Raw genomic sequence first — 22,528 nt, forward strand, 5'->3', positions numbered from 1 at the left:
GTGTGACAAGCTAGCTGTTGGGTTTTTTTGTTGTTGACATAACTTGAGCTCTTTCTGTTCCAAGGATATTCAAAATTACTGGTGGGGAAAACAGCCAAAATGAAGTGAGTTTGGGGTGGTAGACTGAAGGAGAGGTGGTGTGCAGGAGGAGCCATTGGAGGCAGAGGTGCCACCATATGCTTTTTTTGTGTTCCTACTTTCTGCATTCTTTTGTCCTTCCACTTGTGCCTAGATTGCAGTGAGTGTTGTTTGTGACCAAGGCAAACGCAAAATACTTGCTGCCTGGTTCCACATAGCATCTTGGTTTCGGCTTTTACAGAACCTTTCTTAAACTTTGCTATGTGTTACAACCTTTTTAGAAGGCTGCTTTTTTTGCAGCAGGGATTTAGGGAAGAGGGGATGCACGTTATAAATCAGGAAGTTAATATTTCAGTTCTTTTGAGAGTTGCACTGTAGTTGCTGTTCCTCCCTCTCCTATGGGTCTTTCTGAAATTTTTGTAGAGTGTTATGGGTTTTGCTTGCCTGTTTCACTCCCTTTACTGTAATTCAACACTCAGATTTGTGTCTTTGCAGCCAAAAGGTTCTGGATGAGACATCCTTTGCATGTCTGCTTTATTTCTTTATTGCTGCTGCTTAACAATCTCTGGGGAGTTGCTGCTCTGCATCGCATTCTAAGCTCTGTTGACCTGGGGAGAGCTAAAGATTACAGCAGTAATAAAATCTTGGTGTCTTACACACTGTAGCAGAGCACTGTCTTTGTATGTGTAGGCTTAGCCCCAAGGCTAGCCTTTAAAACCATTTCCACAGTGACAGGGTATCACACTCCATCACTTATGTGGCAAGACCTTTCCTTTGAGTTCGTGTGCAGGTGAAAGATGGAGCTAGCTGTCCGAATGTGCACAGTAAAATTTGTGTTCTTTGCAGTGGGGAAGTTACCGAGGATTTGTGTGCAAAAACAATCCACCTAGTTCTTCCAAGCTTATATGAATCTAGAAGAGTTCTTACTTTTTGAGTGTTTTATTTTTGGTGACCGACCCCCACCCCCACCCCCACCCCCTCTATATCCATTTGAAATGAGGAACCCCACTGCCGTGTTTTGTTTAAGACTTGACCAGAATGTGAAGATAGTGTTTTATTAGCTATTTTTGCCTTTAATAACATTGTTGCTTGAATTCCACACCTTGTATTATAGAAATCTTAAAAAAGTTAACTGAATTTTTGACTGGCTAATTGTTTTCTTTTTAAACTCCTAACAGGCAGATTCACATTTAGTAGCCCTGTTGGAATGTCGTGACCTAGTTGTCTCCCTTTCTTCCCTTTCCTGATTTTAAATGTAAGCAAAATCAGAATAAATCTACAGATTACTAAAAAAACCCTTCATGTAAGGTGGCCCTCCTTCAGCTTCTCTGTATAATTGCATCACTTGTGTTGATGTTAAATGACATGTAGTGGGTCTGAAAAATCATTTGAATAATGCCTCAGAAGAGTTGTGCATATTTGCAGAAGAGTCTGAATATTTGCAGGAAGGTAAAAGTAACGCTGAGGTGGTTTTTCCTTGCCTTATTGTATGTGTGCAAAGTACCACTAACGGATTGTGTCTTCTCTTGCTGAAAGTTATAGGGAATTCCTGATGGCTTAATTAAGAAGTTCTTGTTCACATTTGTCAAAATCATTGTCTATATAGAAAGACGTGATGAAAGGAATGACTAGTCCATGCTTTACCACATATGACTAAGAACTGATACTGAGAAATTAGAATAAGCTTATGTTATATGTCTTCTTCCCTAAGAAAAAGTTCAATGTGCCACGTTTCAGTTCTGTGCAGTTTACAGAGCTGCTAGGTAGAATTAAAGGTTGTAGGGATAGCTAATGCATGATTTTAAAAGCAGATGTAAAACACTGACACTGTTTCGGGTTTGTCTCAGAAACATCAGCTTTTAGAATAAGGGAAGACTGGGACTAATGGTCCTGAGTTTAATTATGTTACTCAGGCATGAAATGTGAATGAAAAGGGGTGGTTTGCATGCATGTGGCAAGATGCAAGTGAGGTATCTGACACACCTTCACTTTTTATGAACTTGTATATTTGCTTCATTGTAATTAAAAATCTGCATGTGGATTTCTGTGTTTTATTGTGAAAATTCAGGAAGGGAGAATTCTTCCTATCTTTAAGCGCTTATCCGGCAAGGAGATATCCAATTATTCCCTCTAAAGGGAAGAGAGAGAAACTGGGTGTGAGACCTCCTGTCTGACTTCTGAAGGAGAGTTTGCACTATAGCTGAATTTCTCTGTGAAGTCTTTCTCCCTCTTTTGACTGTGGTGGTAGCCCAAGATACCCAGCTCAGTCGGGTGCTAGGAATTCATGCTCTTGTTTCCCTCTTCCTTTCCACAGTGTTGTGGAGTTTCTCCCTTTACTGTTTTTGTTGAACTCATAGACTTTCATTTTCTTCTGATCCGGTTTGTGCAGTTCGTCTTGCTTGTGGCATGAAGCAGCACTTCAGAAGGGAATATTGGCAGGCTGCAGACGTTGGCTTACACGTTACCAGAAGTGGCATGCTGCTTCGGTAATGCCCCTGCTAAAATCCTTTCCCCGCCATGCCACTGGGATACTCTGCTGTGTCTGATTCAGTCTTCACTTTGCTCTAACCTTTACTGAACTTGCGTTTCTTTTTTCTGTTTTTTTGTGTTTTTTTTTCCAATAAGGGAATCCTGCCTTTGGCAGATCCCCCTGCTCTCTCAGATCCTTCTTAGTAGGCAGTAGTGATCAGCTCTACATATTTCATGCTTCTCCAGGCCTATAAAGTTATTATTAAAGAACTGAAAGCTGTTGGTCACTAAGAAAAAGAAAGAGTCGGGGTGTTTTTTTTCTGGAGTTCCTGTAACATATTCCTGGTGTGAGAGAGATAATGTTCTATAGACAGCAGACTGGCAGCTCCTTACCTGCCAGTTAGCCTTTAAACTCAGAGTATTTCTGAGGTGTTGCCCCATGCATATTGATCTTTGCTGTTTGCTCTCTGCTGTCTTTGTGATTTTCTTCTATGTCCAAGACTGACAATCAAGGGGAAGTTTTATTTGGTTTGCAGTTATCTTGGACTTACGTGAAAGTGCTTGCACCACATCCAAATGCTCTTTTCTTCCACTTCAATAGTAGACCAAATTGCCTCTTTCAGGGATTATCTACTTTTAGTTTCTGCTCTGTGTATGGGTATCAGGAAAACAGCAATACGGACAAGTCAGGAGTGACGCCAGTTTTCAAGTCAGGAGAAAGGCGATACGTTGCCTCGTAGTAATATTCTGCTTGACTCTCAAGTGTAGCTGACTTTCCAGAGCTAAAGGGTGATTTATGACTAGTAAATTTTTGGAAGAGTGTTTTATAGGTAGCAGACCATTTGATTTAGGTGCCTCTTGTCATTTTTAATACTTGAAGTGGATGGTGACAGTATGAGGAACAGGCTAGGGGATGTGGGGAAAAGTATCAGGGTTGTTGACAGTGGTGTAGGGAGAAGTGTAGCAGGTTTTAGACCCATCTGCTCTTTTGGATAGGACATGTTAGTTCTGTCCCGACGTATGCCTGACAAGCTGTCTTGGGTCTTCTTCACCAGAGCAAATTTAACTGCAGTTGTTTTTTAACTGCAGCTGGGTTTGAGTGTCACTTTTTTTTTTTTGGTGTGCTTTTTCTTTTCTGTAGATATTTCCCTGTTTGGAGGATTGTTTGTTCTCAAGCTTCTAGTCAGATTTCCAGTGCCCAAGTCCTATATGGGAGTGATACAGCTTGAGCTCATACAGTGCTTTCCTTCAGGGAAGAAATCAAAGTAATTTACAAATTCTGTATCAGCATCGCATTAATAAAACCAAGGGAATTGAATTGTGACTTTGCTAGTGATCTACTTTTGAAGCAGATACAAAATATTTTACCTACATTCTCCAGCATATAAGCAAGTCTAATCCCTTTTTATTTTGTGTGACTTTTTTCTAAACAAGAAGCAATTATTAATAGGCTTATTGAAGTGACTCATCAAAACCAACTTAAATACATTAATGCATTACAATGCATACACATTCATCCTACAGAGCAGTTTTGTTGTTTTCTTTTTCTTTTTTTCTGTTTTAGTACTTTTGTCCGTTGTCTGAATTCAGCAAAATGGTCCGCTTTGCAGGTATCCTGGTCAGACATAGGAGGACTAGAAGATGTCAAGCTGAAATTGAAGCAGGCAGTTGAATGGCCTCGCAAACATCCTGACTCCTTTATCCGAATGGGGATTCAGCCTCCAAAAGGTGTGCTGCTTTACGGACCTCCTGGGTGCTCAAAAACAATGATAGCAAAAGCTTTGGCTCATGAAAGTGGTCTCAACTTCTTGGCAGTGAAGGTAGGCCATTTAGTCTTACCTTTTGTTAACTCCTGCATAACAATTGATGATTTACTTATTTCCAATGTTAGAATCCAGTGTCTCTTAGTGTTTCTGACTGTTACATATACTACAGCAAACACCTTGTAAATACCAAGTCAGGTTTGTGTTTTCTTATGAAAAGGACTAGTTCTTTCTTATATATGTTTTTTAAAAAAATACTATGTATTTCATCACAGCACTGAAAGTATATGTTGGATGGGTAGGTAAGCTGTATAGTGGCATCTTAATTATTGGCATTATTTAAAATATTTTAAAATGGAAACAATGAAATTCTTAAAGCGGTATAAATAAAATACAACTCTGCATAGTGGGTAGCTTGTCTTACTGTAGTAATTGCTTTCATGGAAGTATTATCTCATCTCTTAACATGCCTTTTCATTCCTCAGGAAAGTCACTTCCTTTGTCTTACTGTTCACATTTCATTACAGATTTTTCTTGCCTTAATTGCCTTTTTCCAGGGGAAAGAGTTCTACTTCATCAGTTTTTAGAAAGTTTGCAAAATCAGTTATATCTGGAGTACTCCTGGATAAGTGGAATATTCTATCAGCATTAAGAAACACTTCAAGTATAGAAGAATTTTGGATTTCATTGTCTATGAATCAATGTAATTGATTACTGTGGCTTGTATGGAAAATACATGAATGGAAGTTATTTAATAATAATGCTGAGCTTCAGTGCATAGGAAGAAAAAAAAGATAGCAGAGTGATTCCACATGGGGTAGTCTTGCAGCTGTGTCAGAATGTTAATGAAGTGCAAGAAAAAACATTTGTTTAAGTATTTTAGAAGTATCTCCTTCTCAGCAGTAAGATCACCTACTCTTGTCTGTTGACCATCTCCTTACTCACAAAGCCTTCTGTGTTAGTTTCTACACAGCTTCTTCCTCTGCCTGTCCTTTCAGACACACTGTAACTGTAGCTCTGGATCCTGGCCTCTCTGGGAGCAGAGGCAGTTGCACTGACCTTGAAGCCAGAACCCTTTATTGCCCTTGCTATCCGGTATTGCAGACAGGCCTCTGGGTCATGGTCACATCAACAAAAGCAGCCTTGGAAAGCTCAGCCCTTAAGAAACACCACCTTTACTGCCTCTTCCATAAAGACAAAGTAGTTCTTTGTACTCCAGAATTACTGGTAAACAAGTTAACCTTTTCCTCCTACACTGCTTCAAAGAAAACATTTCTTCTTTGTTTTGCCCAAAGCACTGATGCCTGAGAGGGTGGAGGAAAAAGGTAACAGTCTGAAAACAAAGTTAAAACTTTAAAAATTAAGCTAAGTTGCTGGCTGCTTAGCTATATCAGACATTTTTACTAATGCAATTAATTGTCTGGAAGTAAAAGATGGCTCATGCTGAATAGGAGGTATCTAGCTGAAGGTGCGCTGATATGAAATGCTTTTGTACAGTAATGCAGCGTTTCTTCAGGGTGGAGTTCTGGTAGTGCAAACCTCCTTGTTACTGACAAGCTGTAGCAGAAGAGGCTGGCTTAGGAAAACGGCCTTTTTTTCCCCTGTCGGTTTAAATCCCTTTGCCTGGAACTGGTCAAATATTCAATGTACAGATGTTTCAAGAAGCACATCTCTGGAGCATGTCCAGCCTTGGATATGTTGACTCCAGGAAAGGAACATAGCCCACTTTCTCTGACTTCACATTTGCTTCCTGGACAGAAAAGGCAACATCCATCATGTACTAAATGTGTTAAACATCATTGTCTGTAGCACTTAAAGCACAACAGGCATGAATTAATTTCCATTGCATGTGTTCCTGCAATAATTCCAAAGTATATCAATATGTGATTTTTTTGGTGGTGGTTGTTTGTTGGGTTGTTTTTTTTTTTTGAGAGAGGGGATTTTTCTTTTCTTGCTTATAGTCCTATTAATTTTCCTGTTCTCTACATTGTCTCAAATATCTGTCCCTGGAACTGATATCAGGCTTTTTGAAATAGAAGTGTGTTTCTTGATAATTTACTTTTCAGACTTGCATTTTCATTCCAGTCTTTCCTGCACCAAATAAGTAACTTTGATGAAAAGTGTCTGCTGTACAGCCTGAACAACGTGTACTATTTCAGGATAGTTCAGGTGGCTCAGGTTCCTGGGTCCTTGTTGAGAACAGACTGCAGACAGGACACATAGCTGTAGCTATGGGGAGCCTGCTGCTGGATGCTGTCTCTCCCTGTGCCTGAAAACGGAGAGGAAATTGAGTACATTACATGCAGTGCTTACTTGGTCCAGTGATTTTTGGAAGATGGACCTATTATGTCTGCACATTACATTTAAGATTCACGGGCTCCAACTCTCTTAAGTGCTGAATGTACTCCACTTGTCTTAAGTTGGCTGTCCTGCGTGGGTGTAACAGGTATCACCCTTGCCCCAGCCTGGCTCCAGGAAGGCTTTGCACTATTTTCCAGACATGTCTATGCAATGTCTGTGTAGTTTGGACTGCTGACTTCGTTAAATGAGATACTTCAGCTGGGTTATATGTAACCTGTTAAAACGTGACATTTCCATGTGTTTTGGGCATGGCTGGTTGTTATGGTGCTGTATGAAGCATGGTCAAAATGGCACAGCCTCCAGCCCCGTGTCTGATTTACCTCTAATTAAGATTTGGAAGATGGGCAAAGTCTAGATGTAATTTCTGGGCAGAGGAGCTGAACAAAATAATGTGGTAACAGATGTTTGACGTTGCATCCTGTTCTCTCCTGAAATCTATTGTGAAGTTTGAATGGTTAGTGTTAACAGTGAATGTGGCCCTTTTGTACACATGCTCTTTGATATTTGGCCAAAACTTTTTATAGCTATATTTTCACTGAGATTGGTGACCTTTTGCTTTTCCAGAGAAAAGCAGTTGGTTGGTTTATTTTACAAAGCAATCTTGGATTCGTAGGATTCCTAAGGGGAATTAGTTATTTTTATTCCTTCATTTGACTTTCTTTGTCTCTAATACAATATATCTGCTAAATTTACTGGGGAGGACATTGTCAAGTGCTTTCCAGGGGATGGCTCTTCCTGCTTCCTCCCGCCACCCCTCTTTCTAAATCTCTTGAGCATTGAGGCTTTTCAGGGTTTTAGTGGTTATCTTGATTATTTGCTTCTTCACAAACCTCGGTTAATAAAAGACAACTGAATTGTTTTCAACTTCTTGGAGGGTTTTGAGTGTTTTGCAGTCACAGACACAAGCGAATATAAGACTGTGCGAAGGAATGAATTAGGATTTTTTTTCATTCTTCAGGATTGAACATCAGTCTTGACTTGTCAATAGTTTTTCATCTGGTTGAATTCTTATTTCAGTCAGCCTTCTGTGCACTTTTGTACTTCTTCACACTCCTTTTATGCTCTCCCCAAAGTTTATAATTTTGTTCTGAAATGTGTTTTATGCATTTCCTTTACTAATAGGAAAAGAAAATTATATACACGTACTGGACCTATCAATATTAATAGAACAGGGTATATAATTTTCAGCTTCTGCCAGGCTGATGACACCTCTGTTATATACAACTGTCTCTGTGGCATTTTTGCTTTAGATGTCATCTAGCTTTCTGAAATTGAACATGAAGAAAATGAAATCCTTTGTCACTGTGTTATTTCCGTGGGTTTTTTTCCTTCTTTTGGTTGTTTATGTGGTGGTATCCCTGAACTGTTTTGACAGTTTCTGCACTTAGGGTCGGCTTTGACTGGCTGCTTTTTTCGAGGTGTATGTTGATTAGACCACTAAGATTTTGTGGTGATGATGTAAGAATATTTTGGGAAGAAATGTCCGTGTCTTGCTGCATGGCATAGATAATTATATCTGCATTGGTCTTGTAGCTTGTTATGACTGTCCTCTTGCATATTTTTTTTTCCTTTTTAAATTTTATATTTAGGAAATCCTGTATCATTGTGTTGCACTAAGAATCTAATGAATATTACTTCACGGATTTTCTGTTGCTTTTCTGGGAAGCAACTTACAGAGAATTTCTGTGGGTTGTTTTTTTCTCTCTTAGTATTGTGGTATGTAGGTAATTAGCTTTACTACTAAATAAGAAAACCATTGTGCTTTTTTATTTGTAACCTATTTCAAAATAAACAGTGAAGTTTGCTGTTATGCTGTTAGGCTGGGAGGCACCATTACAGTACCTACCCAGATCAGCTCCATCACCCAGTTATAATGCGTTCCTTAGCTGATGGTCCCATAAGGGTCATGAGGATTGGAAAATCCTTTTGGCCCTTGAATTGCCCATAAGCCTAGGATGCTGTGTACTAGAGGGGATGTATGTTGATGGTATTCCTCCACTGCATTACTTTCTACTTAGTCAGCCTGCTAAAACCAGACAGAGACTTTCTGCTAATTTCTGGAGGGTTTTGCTCAGGATTATAACAACAGGGGATTTTAAGTTCTGTTTTCTGTCCAACAAGGAGATTACCTGAGTTTACACAATAAGTAACAAGAAAAATTATGTAACTTCTATATGCTTGTAATGGTTTCGGAAGCATCATTTTTCCTTTTGGTGCTTTGTGCTTTTTAATATTTGTCTGTTTAAAATAAAAACTAAGGCAAAAACTCACTTAGTGATAGTGACAAAACCCAGCTTAAATTTTCAGAAAATTTAGACCTCCAAAAGTTAAACCCCTTGGAATGCAGCTGAGACACGCTAATTGTTGTAAACATGATGAAGCAATACTTAAAAAAAACCCCACCAAAATGGAACAACTCAAACCCACCCGTGACAGTAAGTGCTGTTGAAGAATGTGAACACCAAGCAAACCATCAGCACACATGATGTGTACTATACTGCTCTAAAATACTCTTTTTACAGTGGTTGGTGCTCCAAATATGGGGGGGGGGGGGGGGAGTTGGAAATATTCCTGATGTTTTATTTGATGTTACATAAGAGCTTGGGCTGAAGGAATCTTTACTTTTTTTTTCAATTAACAGTAATTACAAAAATATACACTGTTCTCAGAGCTCTGACTTCACCTTGGCTTGATTTCACTTCCTGTATCACCCTGCCGATGCTTTTGTACCGCTCCCTGTGGTTGACATGTGCTTAAGCTTAGTTTGTCATTTGGGTCAATTATGTCAAAATATTTTCCAATTGAAGTTTCCTCTGCTTTTCCCTTTAGCTCTTGGCTGTGGCAGCTCAAACAGATTAATGAGGCTTGGAAAGGCCGACTGCTTTGCTTTGTGAAGAGCTGTCACTGAGTTTTGGGGAGATAGATACTTTAGCCTTTTGATGGGTATTTCAGGGTGCAGAAGCATGAAATAAGGAAGCTTGGTGCCTGTAACTAGCTAAGCAGAACACTTAGGATGAAAAATGAAGAATCATTGTGATTTTATGAGAAACTGTGGCAAACGCTTAATAAAATTTCCAAAGAGATCCATAGTAACACATTTGCAATAACTTGTTAATTAGCAGATAGTGAAACTAACTGTATTTGAAAAAAATAGCCTTTTTTTAAGGGATAAAAATTTGAGATACTTTAATGAGCTTTCTTAATCCTGAAAATATCTGCATGTTTTACTTAACTAAGACTAAAACAAGAAATTCATTCATCCATTCTTACCATAAACTTCCCCAAAGTGAATGTGCAGGCAGAAAATGTTTCAAAGATAATCCCTTGTCTCTGTTTCCTTGTCCCTTCTCAATTACTTTGCAAGATTATTTTTTATTAGCACTAAGTCTCTTCCTGCCAGCCCCCCACCCCCAGGTCACCAAGGATTTGTCAGCAATCAGGTCAAAATAGCAATTGTAGGACGGGGTGTTGCTGTATGGGTGAAGCATCAGCAGCTGAATATGTTTTGCAGCGTGGATGGCTAATTTTGTGTTGTCTTTGGTCCCATGCAGATACTGCCCTGAATGATGCCCAAGCCTGGTCCTAGACAGAGTAGTGGACGGCATCTGTTTAGCCTGGAGCTAAAAGTGGTAGCAAATAGGAACAGGTGCTGAAAATCTGTGAAGAACAGGAATGACTTGCAAAGGGATTTCTCTGTAGATGGGGCAGGTGTGCAGGAAGGGTTACTTTTGGATCTGCTTCAACTCTGTCATGACTTTCACCTCCAACGTCACAGTGCTGTGCATGGTACAGCACATCGTAAGCTTGCAAAGTCCTGGGCAGCTATGCCCAAGCGCTGAAGAGGGCCTTCTCTGGAGGCACTGGTGCATGCAGTGAATTTAATTCAATATTTCCAGTCAGTTCACTCCATGCTACAAATACTGGCTTCTGTATTGTGTAAAGAAACCTCAAAAGATTGGCATTAAAGTTTGCCAGTCAAGGCAAATGGCAAAAAAGTGAATTCTGAGGCATGCAAATAAAGAAAAACGGATGTTACGTTTGCCTTTGCAGTTTGATTACGCTGCTTTTAGCAACTTCACTTGACTTAGGTTTGAGGATGACAGTTTTTTGCCAGCCTGCTCCCTTAAATACTTTGGATCCCACAAGCACCTGTTGAACTTGATGTTTTTAAAACACCAGACAGGTGTCAACAAGTTTTTAAGGTCCTGGAATGCAGGGCAGAGGGAGAGGAAGTGATTAAAATGGTGCACAGCACTCAGCCTGGAGTTTAGTTCTGCTGAGAAGCTGGGAGTGATGCAGATTAAATCATTAAACAGCACTGAAAGAGAAGTAGGCTTTATTCTTAACAAGCAAATATAATGTGTTTTCTGAGCAAATATTTTTCTTTGTAGTGTAACCAATTACCAAATCACACGTGTATAACCTTTGCATTAGAAATAGCCTTACTGTTAAAATAAAGGAAGTCTCACTGTTTATCTTGTTAACTCTCTTTCCTGCAGCCGTCCTGAGTCATATGTATTGCTTTGGTTTGACTGTGGTAGGGATGGGATAGCATTTTGCCACTAAGATTACAGTGTGAAAAGACTTAACTAATTTCTGAGTCTCTTCCAAATCAGTTACTGTTGTTGCAGTGGATAATCTCACCTGCATTTTCATGGAACTGGAAAGAATAGGAGAAAAAAAAAAGAGGGGGGAGGCCAAAATGCAGAGTTTAACTCCATGAGAGATGTACTGGTAGGAGTGGGATCAAGCTTTGCTTAGCTCCTCTGAGCTGGCTGTCTATGCTCCTTCTGCAGTCTGATGAGAAATTAGCACATTTAGAGTGAGTTGCCTTGCATCTGCAAGGTAGGCATCTGTCTGTCCAAATCAGTGTGAATTTCTAACTCAGGTGTAGATGTCTGAGTGTGGGCAATGAACATTGCTCTAGGTACACATGGTGAACAGTTGAAAACTAATTTTGGCACAGCTTGTCTTTTTTTTTTTTCCTTTTTGTTTGAGATTCACAGCACAGAGCTGTGTTTTTAGATACTTCATCTGAAATTAAATGAATTATGACTGATACTTCTATGATCTTTTCTACTTTGAACGTGGCAAAGAAGGAATTGTGCGTTATCTATTGTAGAGTAATAATCTGTAGGATGTTATATAAATTCTTTAATTAATTGGACTTTTAAAAAAATGTGGATCGTTCTCTATGGCTAACAGTTTAGTGTGTCTATGTTAGAGCCCGGAACCTGCATGTGAGGTTATGGCAATATTTTTTAAGAGAATAAAGAGCCGTATGCTGGTGAAATCTGGGGCTGTGTCCATCTGGCTCAACAAGTGCACAACTTACCTGATTGTCAACGTAGTAAAAAAAAATTATTTATAGAGGGAAGTCACTGACTAAATTTCCTATCAATTGAAAGTTGCTACCCCAGTGTTTTCAGGTGAAAAAGTCTACAAGTGGTTTTAAGCATTGCTTAGAAAAATTACTGATACTTTTTAACTTCAGGGATACCAAACATTCCTCTTGCAATTTAAAAACACTTTGAGAACTTCTATACATCATAACCATGTATACACAAACTTATCTCATGTTGCAGCCTGTATACAGGGGGTTTATCTTTTGTGGAGTTAATCTTTTAGGAGCTTATTCTGATAGCGTTTTAAAAGTAAAAAAATTTATACTTTTTCCTTGCTTTTTTATTAAAAAAAATAAAAATCAACACCCAATCCAAACTGTAAACAACTGGAAAGTTTCATGATACAAGGGGAGTGTATCTTGTAAATGAGGATGGGATAGTGCTTCTGGAAATGTCTCCTCTTTTGAGGCTGAAGAAACAAAACTCAGCAGTATACAGTGGGCCTGAAGTGGCAGATTTTATACTATTAGTCTGGATTGTAGCTCGCAATTGGTATGCTTATACGCATGGACTAGCTACAAATACTTCTGCCAATTTCCTGCTGCAAATCTTTTGCTGTTTTGGAGTTGCAGTGCAAATGACCAGAAGGAACAGGCTTTATTTCTTTGTGTCCCTTTGTATGGAAGATGGCTTGTTGCAGAACAGAGCAGAGCTATATGTATTTCTAAACGGGACCATTTGTTACTAGCACCTCTTGGTCAGTATATCAACAGTTATAAACAGCTTTTAAAGGTATCATTATGCTCGCCTCTGGGCAAAAAATATTTCAACAAATGTTGACTTGCTTACTAAGTCAGGCTTATGTCATTTGATTTTTTTAAAGCATTAGAAAAGCATTGAAAAATTAAAAAAAAAAAACAACCAACACCCAAACTCCTGGTATTTCTTGAGTGGCCTCTTTCCTAAAAAGAGAAGGTGAGTTTTGTGAAAACTAGAAATGGTGTCACCTGTCAGCAGGTGACTCTGATGGCCTATAGACTGCTTGTCAAACAGATCAATCTTTTGAAAGAACTGTCTTCAATCTTAGCTAAAGGACAGCCCATTTGCAGAGAGGGTAAGGCAGAGGCTGAGCTCAGGTGGGACCAGAGCTAACCCAGTTCAGTTTCTACATCCAGCTGCTTTGAACATTTCTAGGTTTTGTGCTGTGGTTTTCAGTGGTTGCATGAGATGAAATGTACCAATTCTTCCTCTTCTGTGTGTGCTTTCTCTTACTTTGGAGTCTTTTCCTTTATTGCCAGGTATAATAAGAGTTTCAAGTTGCTAGCAATAGAAACTATGGTCCTCAATGGCATTTTTGTTATTATTCATGAGTGGTAAACTAGGAGACCTTCAAATCAATTTTCATCAAAGTTTTCCATGAGGGGCACGGATCATTAATACATAGTGATCTTTCACCTGGAGTTGCTACTTAATGAAAAGAAAAATAGAGAAAAACCTTCATGTCAAAGCTTACAGCAAAACCATGTATTCAAAATAATTCTCTTTGGAAACATTTTAAACAGTGTTTATTGCTTTGATGTTGCCTTGATCATATTTTAATGCTTAATTAAAAATAAAACTCCAAGCATCTGAAATTATATTGTACCTTAGAGCTCAAAGAGAGTAGTTTTGGTTTTACATATTTTTTTACTCAGACAAAAGAAACGAAAATGTCAGACTATTTGATGTTGTGTCATACTAGAGGAGTACACTATTGGCACTGATGTAAATGATGTTGGTTTCCATGAGAATACTGATGTGGATGAAGATTACTTATGAGAATAAGGGCATGAAGGAGAAGGTCCACAGCTTCCAAGAAAAAGTTAGTAAAATATAATTGTGGGTAGAAATTGCTCTCAGTGTATCAGCTCACTTTAACAGAAAGTTAGACAGAAAGAGAAGACTGCACTCTGGTTCCTTAGGGATTTGTTAGGCCCGTGCTATCAGATTCCTCATCTGCACTGAACATGATGAATGGCAAGGACCCGGAGCAGCTGAGTGCTGTCTTTTTGAGCTGCAAGCCTGCTCTGCACAAACTGCTGCACACTCCTCATGTTCGGTGTCCACAGTGAATAGTAGGAAAAGGCTTTGTTTCTGTCTTACCTTGTTTTTTCCTTCTCTCTTTCTTTTCTGCATTCTTCACTTATGTATCTGAATAATTCTGTTTCCATGTAAGTGTCCAACTGACTCAAATTTTGAAGTTGTTGAAAGCCTGCAGGTGACACTTTAGCTACTGCAACAGTTGCTTTAAGGGTATATGTTGATGGAAGGAAGCAATGCTAATTCTATCATTGAAGTTTCCTCCAACCCTTACACAATTGCTTTTACTTGTGTGGAATGCTGGGTCTGGGTACTGCAGTATCTCACCTGGTCCTTTGGATAATGGACAACTCTTTGAAAAGAAATAAGTAAGAACAGTGGTATAGCTTGGGTGCTTTGCTGATATCAGATAGCTTGTGCTTTTGTTTTTAGAATATATGTTTTTTCCCCATACATATATAGGCACAGATACTTTCCAGTGGTGCCAGTGTCAAGATAAAAGTCAGTGCATTAATTGCTATTGCGAGAGTGCAAATGAGTGTGGAGGGGTAGACTGCAAAAAAGTGTGCTGTGTTTTTAGAGTAATGAATCTGTGTTCTACCCATCTGAGTACAAAGTCCAGATGGTCCTATTCAAAAAGGGGTTGCTCTGTCACTGCCAATGTATAAATGTGCATCTGCCACACATGCTTAATTCTAGCATACCCCCTGTTTAAAGCTGCCTTACTGATCTCAGCTGAGTGCTACCTGAAGGTACTTGCAGCTGTGAAGCATGGGAAGGTTCTTCAGTTTTCTCACTGTGAAGAAGGATTTGTTTCTGCAGGTAAAATTATGAGGACACCTGTTCCCTGGAAAATAGATTGAGGCTACCGGCTCTTTTTGTTTTAGGGCAGATGATAATAATCGTTGGTTGTGGCTGCAGGTCAATGTTGATGCAAACCAGGCCGAAGTCAATGAGTCATTACCCCTCCTATGAGAATCTTAGTCCCATTAGAAACCGTTATTTAAGCAGCCTATGGTACGGGACGTAGCAGAACAGAAAATACTCTGAGAATTCTCCGTTGTTTTAATCATAAAAAGTATAAGTATTTATTCAAGACCTGAATGTTGACCCTGTGGTCTCCAGTCTGTTCCTAGTAAACAGGGCTGTGAGTATAAACAGGCACCACAGCAGCTGGCACTATTAATTGTGCTTGGCAATCTCGGCAGAAAGGAATGTCAATGAGCTAAGACACTGAACAGCTTTCTCACTGGAGATGCAGCTCCTCATGGATGGATTTCAGGTGTGCTGCTATGTCAGCTGCTTCTTTCTGGACCTGCAAACTGTCAAGTTCAAAGAAGCACTGTTAAATGTTGTTTTTAAGTCCCTGTTGATGAGAGGGCTAACCTCTATGTGTAGTTACGTGCATGCACAGTGCCGTAACAAATGGAGGAAAACCTCGTACAGGTAGAAGGTAAGTCTGAAAATGCACAAATAAGACTTGCAAGTGACAAATTATCAAAATTCTTTGTAACAGAGCATCAGTAATGTAGCACTGGCAGATTGGCTCAGTCATTTTGTATATAAAAGTAATGTAAATTTTAAACTTTTATTAATTTTGCAGGGACCTGAGCTGATGAATAAATATGTTGGTGAGTCTGAACGAGCAGTGAGAGAGGTGAGAAAGGGCAAGCTATATGTAGTATAATGTTATGTGTTAAGCTTTCTTGGCATTCAAATTCTTCTCTGCGTATAAGGTTACCTTAAACTTTCCAAAAAACCTTCTTCTGGTTGAAGTTTAAAAAAGAAAGGGGGGGGGGGGGGGGGAAAGCAAGCAGAAATGATATTTTATGTTTAATTTCATCCTGCATTGGCCTAGTGATACATGTCAAATTTGGGATCCAGTAGCAGCGTTCACTGTAAGCCTGCATCACACAGTATCATGAATAAGTTCTAAAAGGTTTGTTTTTGGGGGTGGGGGAAAGCAACAAAGTTTATATGTACATGTATCTTGCATCTCTATAGCTTTTGAGGTGTGCAGGGGTTGTTAGCATTCTGTAAAAATTTCCCATCCTTTAAAACTAAGTGTTTAATTGTTGTTTTTCTAGATCTTTAGGAAAGCCAGAGCAGTGTCTCCTTCAATTCTTTTCTTTGATGAAATAGATGCCTTGGCAGTTGAAAGGGGAAAGTAAGTAATCCTGTTAAAAAATCTCAGATGTTATTTTCTGATAAATTAGTCTTACATTGTGCAATCACAAGTATATTACCTTTCTAGAATGATTTTATTAAATATATTCATTCCACATGCAGAAGGATAGCATTTGTGACTCCTCAGGTGTATTTAACTTGGCATAAACAGGTAAGCTGGTGGAGTTCCTTCTTTCTCATCTTATTAGCAGGAATGATTCTACTGGTTCTCATGCCCTTCGGCTCTTTTCTGTGGTTTTAGCTTGCATTTATTTCCAGTAACTAACTCCTTTCTTTTCCCAGGGTTGTTGCACTGGCCTAATACAGTGTCTTCGTCAAGAACACAATGTGATCATATATAACAAGGAGATCATATATTCCAGGGAGTCTACTCATATGCTTAAATTTACGCTTATGTTTAAATGTTTCCCCAGACTGGGAAAAACTTCATTAAAAGATTTGAGAACACTCACGTCCTTTCATGTGTGACATTAAAAAGGGGTTATTGTGCAAGGAGCTCATACTGTTTTTTCCCGTGTCTTGCTTCGTGATGATTTCAAGAGATGTTTAGCTCTTGTCTGAAGGAGGATTATAGCAGGTTTTAGTTGCTACTATAGCATTTAAAATTAGACAGGCTTTGTAAGTGGTTTTTCTAGGAGGACATCTCATAAAATACTACTACTTGTTGTGAGCAAGTACTTTTTTTTCTGTTTTATTTTTTTGCCTGAAAAACTATCAAATATGTGCATGTAGAAAGTATTTGTCCAGTTTGAAGGTGCTTCACAACTTCATCATTTGTCGGGAAGAGAAGCTACCTCAGCATCCATTCAGATTCATTTGTGTTGCAAAAAAGCCATTTGTATCTGCAGCAAAGGATAAAAGGTGTCATACTAATATTTCAGTGACATGAATAAATTGTTTATGTTACAGGAGGTGGCATTGCTTGCAGCATAGAGCTGCCCTGTGAAACTTAAGAAATGAATACATTTTCTGCTTGAAATGCAAAACCTGGTAGAAGATGTCTTCAACATCATCCTTTTCTTAGCAATGTCTGCAACTGTGACACTTGTAAACTTCCTAGAAACAGTTAGCCGCTCTGTGGTACCCACTGAAACACCTGTCTGCTTATCACAATAGGAAAGTTGCAGAAATGTGCTGGAATCAAGCCAATAGAGGGGGGGGGAAATACTTCCCCATGCTGCAATTCTTAATGTGTTTAGCTTTCAGAAACACCACTTCATCAAGATAAAACCTTTTGGAAGAATAGGCTATAGTGCGTTTTAATCAGCCTTTTCACACAGTGCCCTAGAGGTGTTGAGTGCGTTTGTTTGTTTGCTTTCTTCTTTTAGGGAGTAAACAACCCAATTTTACCTTACCTGGAACTGTCTGTGGGGGGTAGTAGGCCTGGCACAGCTTGCTGAAGAATGTGGTATGACCTGCTGCAGTTGTGTTGTGCTGGAGACATCTGGTTTTGGAGCTTTAAAAAGAACAGGGTGGGACACACAAATATTTCATTGTCAAATCTGAACCAGATGGGAGGTAAAATATGTAGCAGAGTTCTCGTAAAATTCATCTGAAATTAAATGGTGTAGGAAACCAGACAAGGCACTTATTAGAAATGGCCTTTTTTTACAGGCTGACTTTGCACAGTAGGAATTTGCAAATGCATTAGAGATGCTAACGATTTGTGGCCTCTGGAGATCCATTTCCTGTACTATTTCTAACCATACTGAAGTTTTCAAGGAAACACCTGTTTATATTGTCTCCCTATTCCCTCTGTTGGTTGAATTAGTTTTCTCTGCCTTGGCAGTGGAAAACACTCTGTGATACAGCTTTGTAAACGTTTTTCCTTTCCGTTTAAATCTTTGTTAGGATTCTGTGGACTTTGCGCAGAATATGCTGCATCACAAATCCTCCTGGGTAGGTAACCTCTCCTCAATCTTAACGGGACATCCAGAGATGCAGAGAAGCCTGAACTGTTAAGTTGTGAGAGTAGTTTTATGCATAGTTCAGATCTGAAATAACAGATGTGAAATAACATTGAGTAATTGCTTAATGCTTTTGCTCTACAAAGCACTTTGCCAAATATTCATTAACTCATTAATACTTGTTTAGATTAAACCCACAAGCTTTAGTCAAAAGCACAGATGTTTTACTCCCTAAACAGAGATCACTAAACAATCCCTTCTCATCAACAGGCACATACAGACTAACAGACTTTGTAATTAGTTGTAATGCAGGTAGACGAAGAGAGCTAAGGAGTTTTCTTGTTTGTACCATTCAATATAATGTCTCTTTTGCATCATATAGTGGAGTCTGTCACTGCATAATCAATTACGCCATGGCAGACACTGTAGCTGCATTCAGATATGCCACGGTGTTTTATTTATTATACATTTCCAAGCCATTACTCAGAATTGTAATACATCTTAACACTCTACATAATGTAACTGTCTTGTGTAGTAGTTTTACAGTATTTGTATATTATTGTATTTATTTGTATATTGTATATATATACAGTATTTGTGTGTGTTTATTAGTTACAAGAAATAATACTTTGAAGTCAGCAAAAATTATGTTAATTGACATTGTTCCGTGTCAAAATGTATTATTTCTGAAAAGATTGTTTCTTGCACAGCCTGCTTAGCAGTTCCATATGTTTTATCTGTATGAAATAAGCTCCTGGGTTTTCCTTCATGTCTGTCCACACCCACCTCCCAAATTTGCATGTTGGCGACAAGCTAATACATATTAATCAAAGAATTAAAAATGTGGGCTGGATACATAAGAGACTCAAAGAGGATTTACGATATAATCCTGCACCTCTGAGGAGAATAGTTCAATGTAAGGAGCAGTTGCTTGATGGAGAAATCTGGAGATCCTTGATGCAAGAAGATGAGAGAGTGATTCTGAATGGATTTGAGTTTCCAATGTATCTTTATCTGTGAAAACAGGTAAAGATAGTTTGAGCTGTATTCGTTTCTGGATTTTGTTCTCTTAGGCTATGCTTGTTAGAGAGAATTGAAAATAAAAAAATTTGGGGCTGAATGGACTGACTATAAGGAAAGAGGGAGGCATTCACTATAACTGGTTCTAAAGAATAGACGATAAACCCGTGGAAGAAAAGATGCTAGAAAGTTAGAGGTGTCACAGTGAGTTTTGAGTAGGAAAAATGATTGAGATAGGAAAAACTTACGCAGATCAGAAAGGCTTTTGGTAGAGAATTATCCTTTGCTGTCAGTTAGTCATATGGGAGAAGCTTCAGCAACCTACTACTTGACATCTTTAAAACAAACCTGACGTTTCACAGATTAACGTGCAGCGAGAAACAGTCATGCACTGGGAGAGATGCACTACGTGGTGCATGGAGCCTTTTCCATCACTCTGTGGTTCTAATTAGTATTTACTTTCATGAGCAGACTACCACTTTTTCTTTCTCCTTGCTTTTGAAAGATGTTACAACTTTTCATAGGAGAGACTGCACTGAAGCGAGACCCTCAGGACTGGTCCAGATGCAGCACTGCATGAGGAGAAAGGTTTGCCTCGCAGTAATCCCTTGCCTGGACAAAGCTTGAGAGGCTTTACAAATTGCACAGCTGCAAAGAGTTATGGGTATTTGTTATCCCTTGGTATCCTGACCATATAAAACCTAATTCTTCTGGCCATTAGAGGTTACCAAGAGGGAAATGTCTTGGTCATTAGACTTGAAATTGATGAATGAACGTGGCTCTGTGTAAATGCAGCACAGACTGTCTGTTTGCTGTACTTAAGAAGTCTCTGCTTTGGAAATGGGACATTGTTTATACAAGCAGGATTTTTAGGATTTTGGGGCAAGAGATATATTTGTTCCTATTCTTGGTTTTCAGAAGCAAAGCATTTTGTAACGTAAGATGGGAAATATTGTAGACTGATGTGAAAGACACTGATAAATTGCATTTTCAAAGGACAAAAAAAAGAAAGACGAGACAAAATCAGTACCTTGCAATTGACTTGTATAGGCCAGAACAAGTTGGTAGATGAATAACCTTTTCGGAGTGACGATAGAAGTGACAAAGTGAAGGGACTTTGATACCAATCCCTTGAAACTACAATATGATGATGCTTTTCCAGTGAGTTACGTTACCCTGTATACTGGGTGGCAAGGGGAGCAGGATAGATACATTCCTAAGCCACAATTTAAAATGTTCAGAACCTCTGAAAGACATACTGTTTTCACTTTAGGTATTGAAATATTTGCAGTCTTAACTTTTGAGGCCCTCAGGCTTCTATAATGAAGCTGGGAAGAACAACATCTTCTCTTCTGTACTGAGTCACCTGTGCTTTAAATGGGAACTGTGATAAATCCTCTGTTTTTAAACCAAGCTGTCTCTTTGGAATATTTTAGTACATATTTATACTGTACAGCTTAGCACATATTATGTACAATTCAGTACATATTACACTGTACGCTTGAACATACCTTTGCATTTTTTTATCTGTGCAAATTCCCTGGTGTAATTGACAGCCTCTGTCATGAAGAAGGTCGGTGTATTGCATCCTAGCAACGAAAGCTAGAGCCTGGACCCTGCAGGGACATTAGGTAGGACAGAGGCTCTCAGCCAGAAAGCCACCCTTGCACAGGGTAGGTTACCAGTAGCAGAGCTGGAGAAAGTACTGTCACCCTAATATTACTTGTGTGAAGGCAAAAGAAAGTGAAGAATACATTAAAGAAATGGGAGTTTCCCTGTGCCATGCTTGTGTTGTGAGGGACCCAATTCTAGCAGCAGGCTCATTTAGGCAGAGCTTTGCGTTTCTGGCTTCATTAGCACTGCTTGTCCCTGAATTGGGGGATGTCAGCCGGTTCCCTTCAGTATCTGAGCTGTGTTTGGATATGATAGAGAGTTGAGGCATTCAAAACTTTTGTGACTACTGTCTGAATTCTTTAAAGTGTTTGAATTTGGTATCCAGTATTGTCTGGGGAAAAAGCTGCATGTCCAGTGCCAGTTTTCTATTTTAGGCCTAGCAAGGAGTGCTGAAAAAGTTAAAAGTTTTGAACCAATTTAATTGTACAATAAAGCTTGTAATTCGCTTTGGAATAGCGATTTAAATAAATAGCATTACCTATAGATTGTTTGTGTTTATGCTAGATGTTTGCAATACCTTTAACTTTAAAACAAACTCATCAATGTTTCTTGTCTAGCAAGAATCCTTTATCACAATGTGTTTAAAAATCTGTGGTTCTTCCTTTTTGTTTAAAAAACCCAATATTTTGTAACTTTGCCAGCCTGTATTACAACTCGGAGATTTGATCATTGGCATCAGCGGAAGCAGGACTGGATCTGTAAACCATTTTCCTGAAGTCATTCAAATGCATGGATAAATGTAGAGGGTTTAGAGGGACTAATCAAGGCTGTTAACGTTGGTAAGCCTGCTCTGCAGTGCTGTGGCAAAGTTAACCTGCAGCAAGATGCTTCAGCCAAGGACGTGAATTTGAGCTTCTCTCTGGATTCCTGCCAGAGGCCCAGTTGAAATGAATACCAGGATTAGAGGGATCAGAAGTGGGCATATGTGGTGATCGCTTCGGGTCCCGATGTGGTGTTGGCTATGGAGAAAGGTCAGCTTACCCACACTAAATGGGCCCAAGCAGGCTACAGTTGCCTGTGGGGCGAGGACTAGAATGATTGACGGCCTTTTTTAAACTTTACTTTAAATGAAATACAAGGGGAACATGACTGTAGTTAAAACTTCTAAATGAAACTTATTCCAGATGAAATGGAACCTCTTATACTTAAATATTGTTATAATGAAAACAAAATCCAGTCTAGCTAGTTACTTCTAGGTCTGTTATACTTCCAACTTAAACTGTACTTGCTTCGCTGGTAGATATGATTGATTACAGTGTTCAACTTGATTAACTTCCAGGAATGCGCAGAGGAGAAATGCTGAGGAAAACAGAAAGAAAGGAAATGGAAAATTTACTGTGCATCAGGTGTGTGTTTGGGGCTTTTTTTTTTTTTTTTTTTTTTTTTTAAAGGCAATGGTAATAGAATAGGAGAACTCTGTTAGCATCCTTCTTGTTTCAGCTCGATGGTGCCAGGGCCAGGTGAAAGTGAGGTCTCATGTCTGCCTTCTGTGGACCTGCATCTGCAATTAGTTTCAGGCAGATGGAAATGACTGATGGATCACCACCTTGGTGCTTAAGGATTTGGAGATGTGCTTGGGGAAAGCCCTCTGGAAGAAAGCCTGTTGATTCCAAACCCATCTCAGACTGGCTCCTTGCCTCCTTTT

The 22,528-nt window shown here is 39.1% G+C and overlaps 1 protein-coding gene across 4 annotated transcripts in view; it reads left to right on the plus strand.

Moving 5' to 3' along the window:
- Positions 1 to 22,528, plus strand: part of SPATA5 (spermatogenesis associated 5) — a 175,975-nt gene that overhangs the window by 32,081 nt on the left and 121,366 nt on the right. For all 4 annotated transcript variants that reach the window (XM_040610959.1, XM_040611128.1, XM_040610874.1 and 1 more), the window contains exons 11-13: positions 4,158 to 4,367; positions 15,699 to 15,752; positions 16,183 to 16,262. In XM_040610959.1, coding sequence (XP_040466893.1) covers positions 4,158 to 4,367; positions 15,699 to 15,752; positions 16,183 to 16,262 — 344 coding nt within the window. The remainder of the gene's footprint in view (positions 1 to 4,157; positions 4,368 to 15,698; positions 15,753 to 16,182; positions 16,263 to 22,528) is intronic.

This window comes from Falco naumanni, chromosome 1 (genome assembly GCF_017639655.2).
Source record: "Falco naumanni isolate bFalNau1 chromosome 1, bFalNau1.pat, whole genome shotgun sequence".
NCBI classification, from domain to species: Eukaryota; Metazoa; Chordata; class Aves; order Falconiformes; family Falconidae; genus Falco; species Falco naumanni.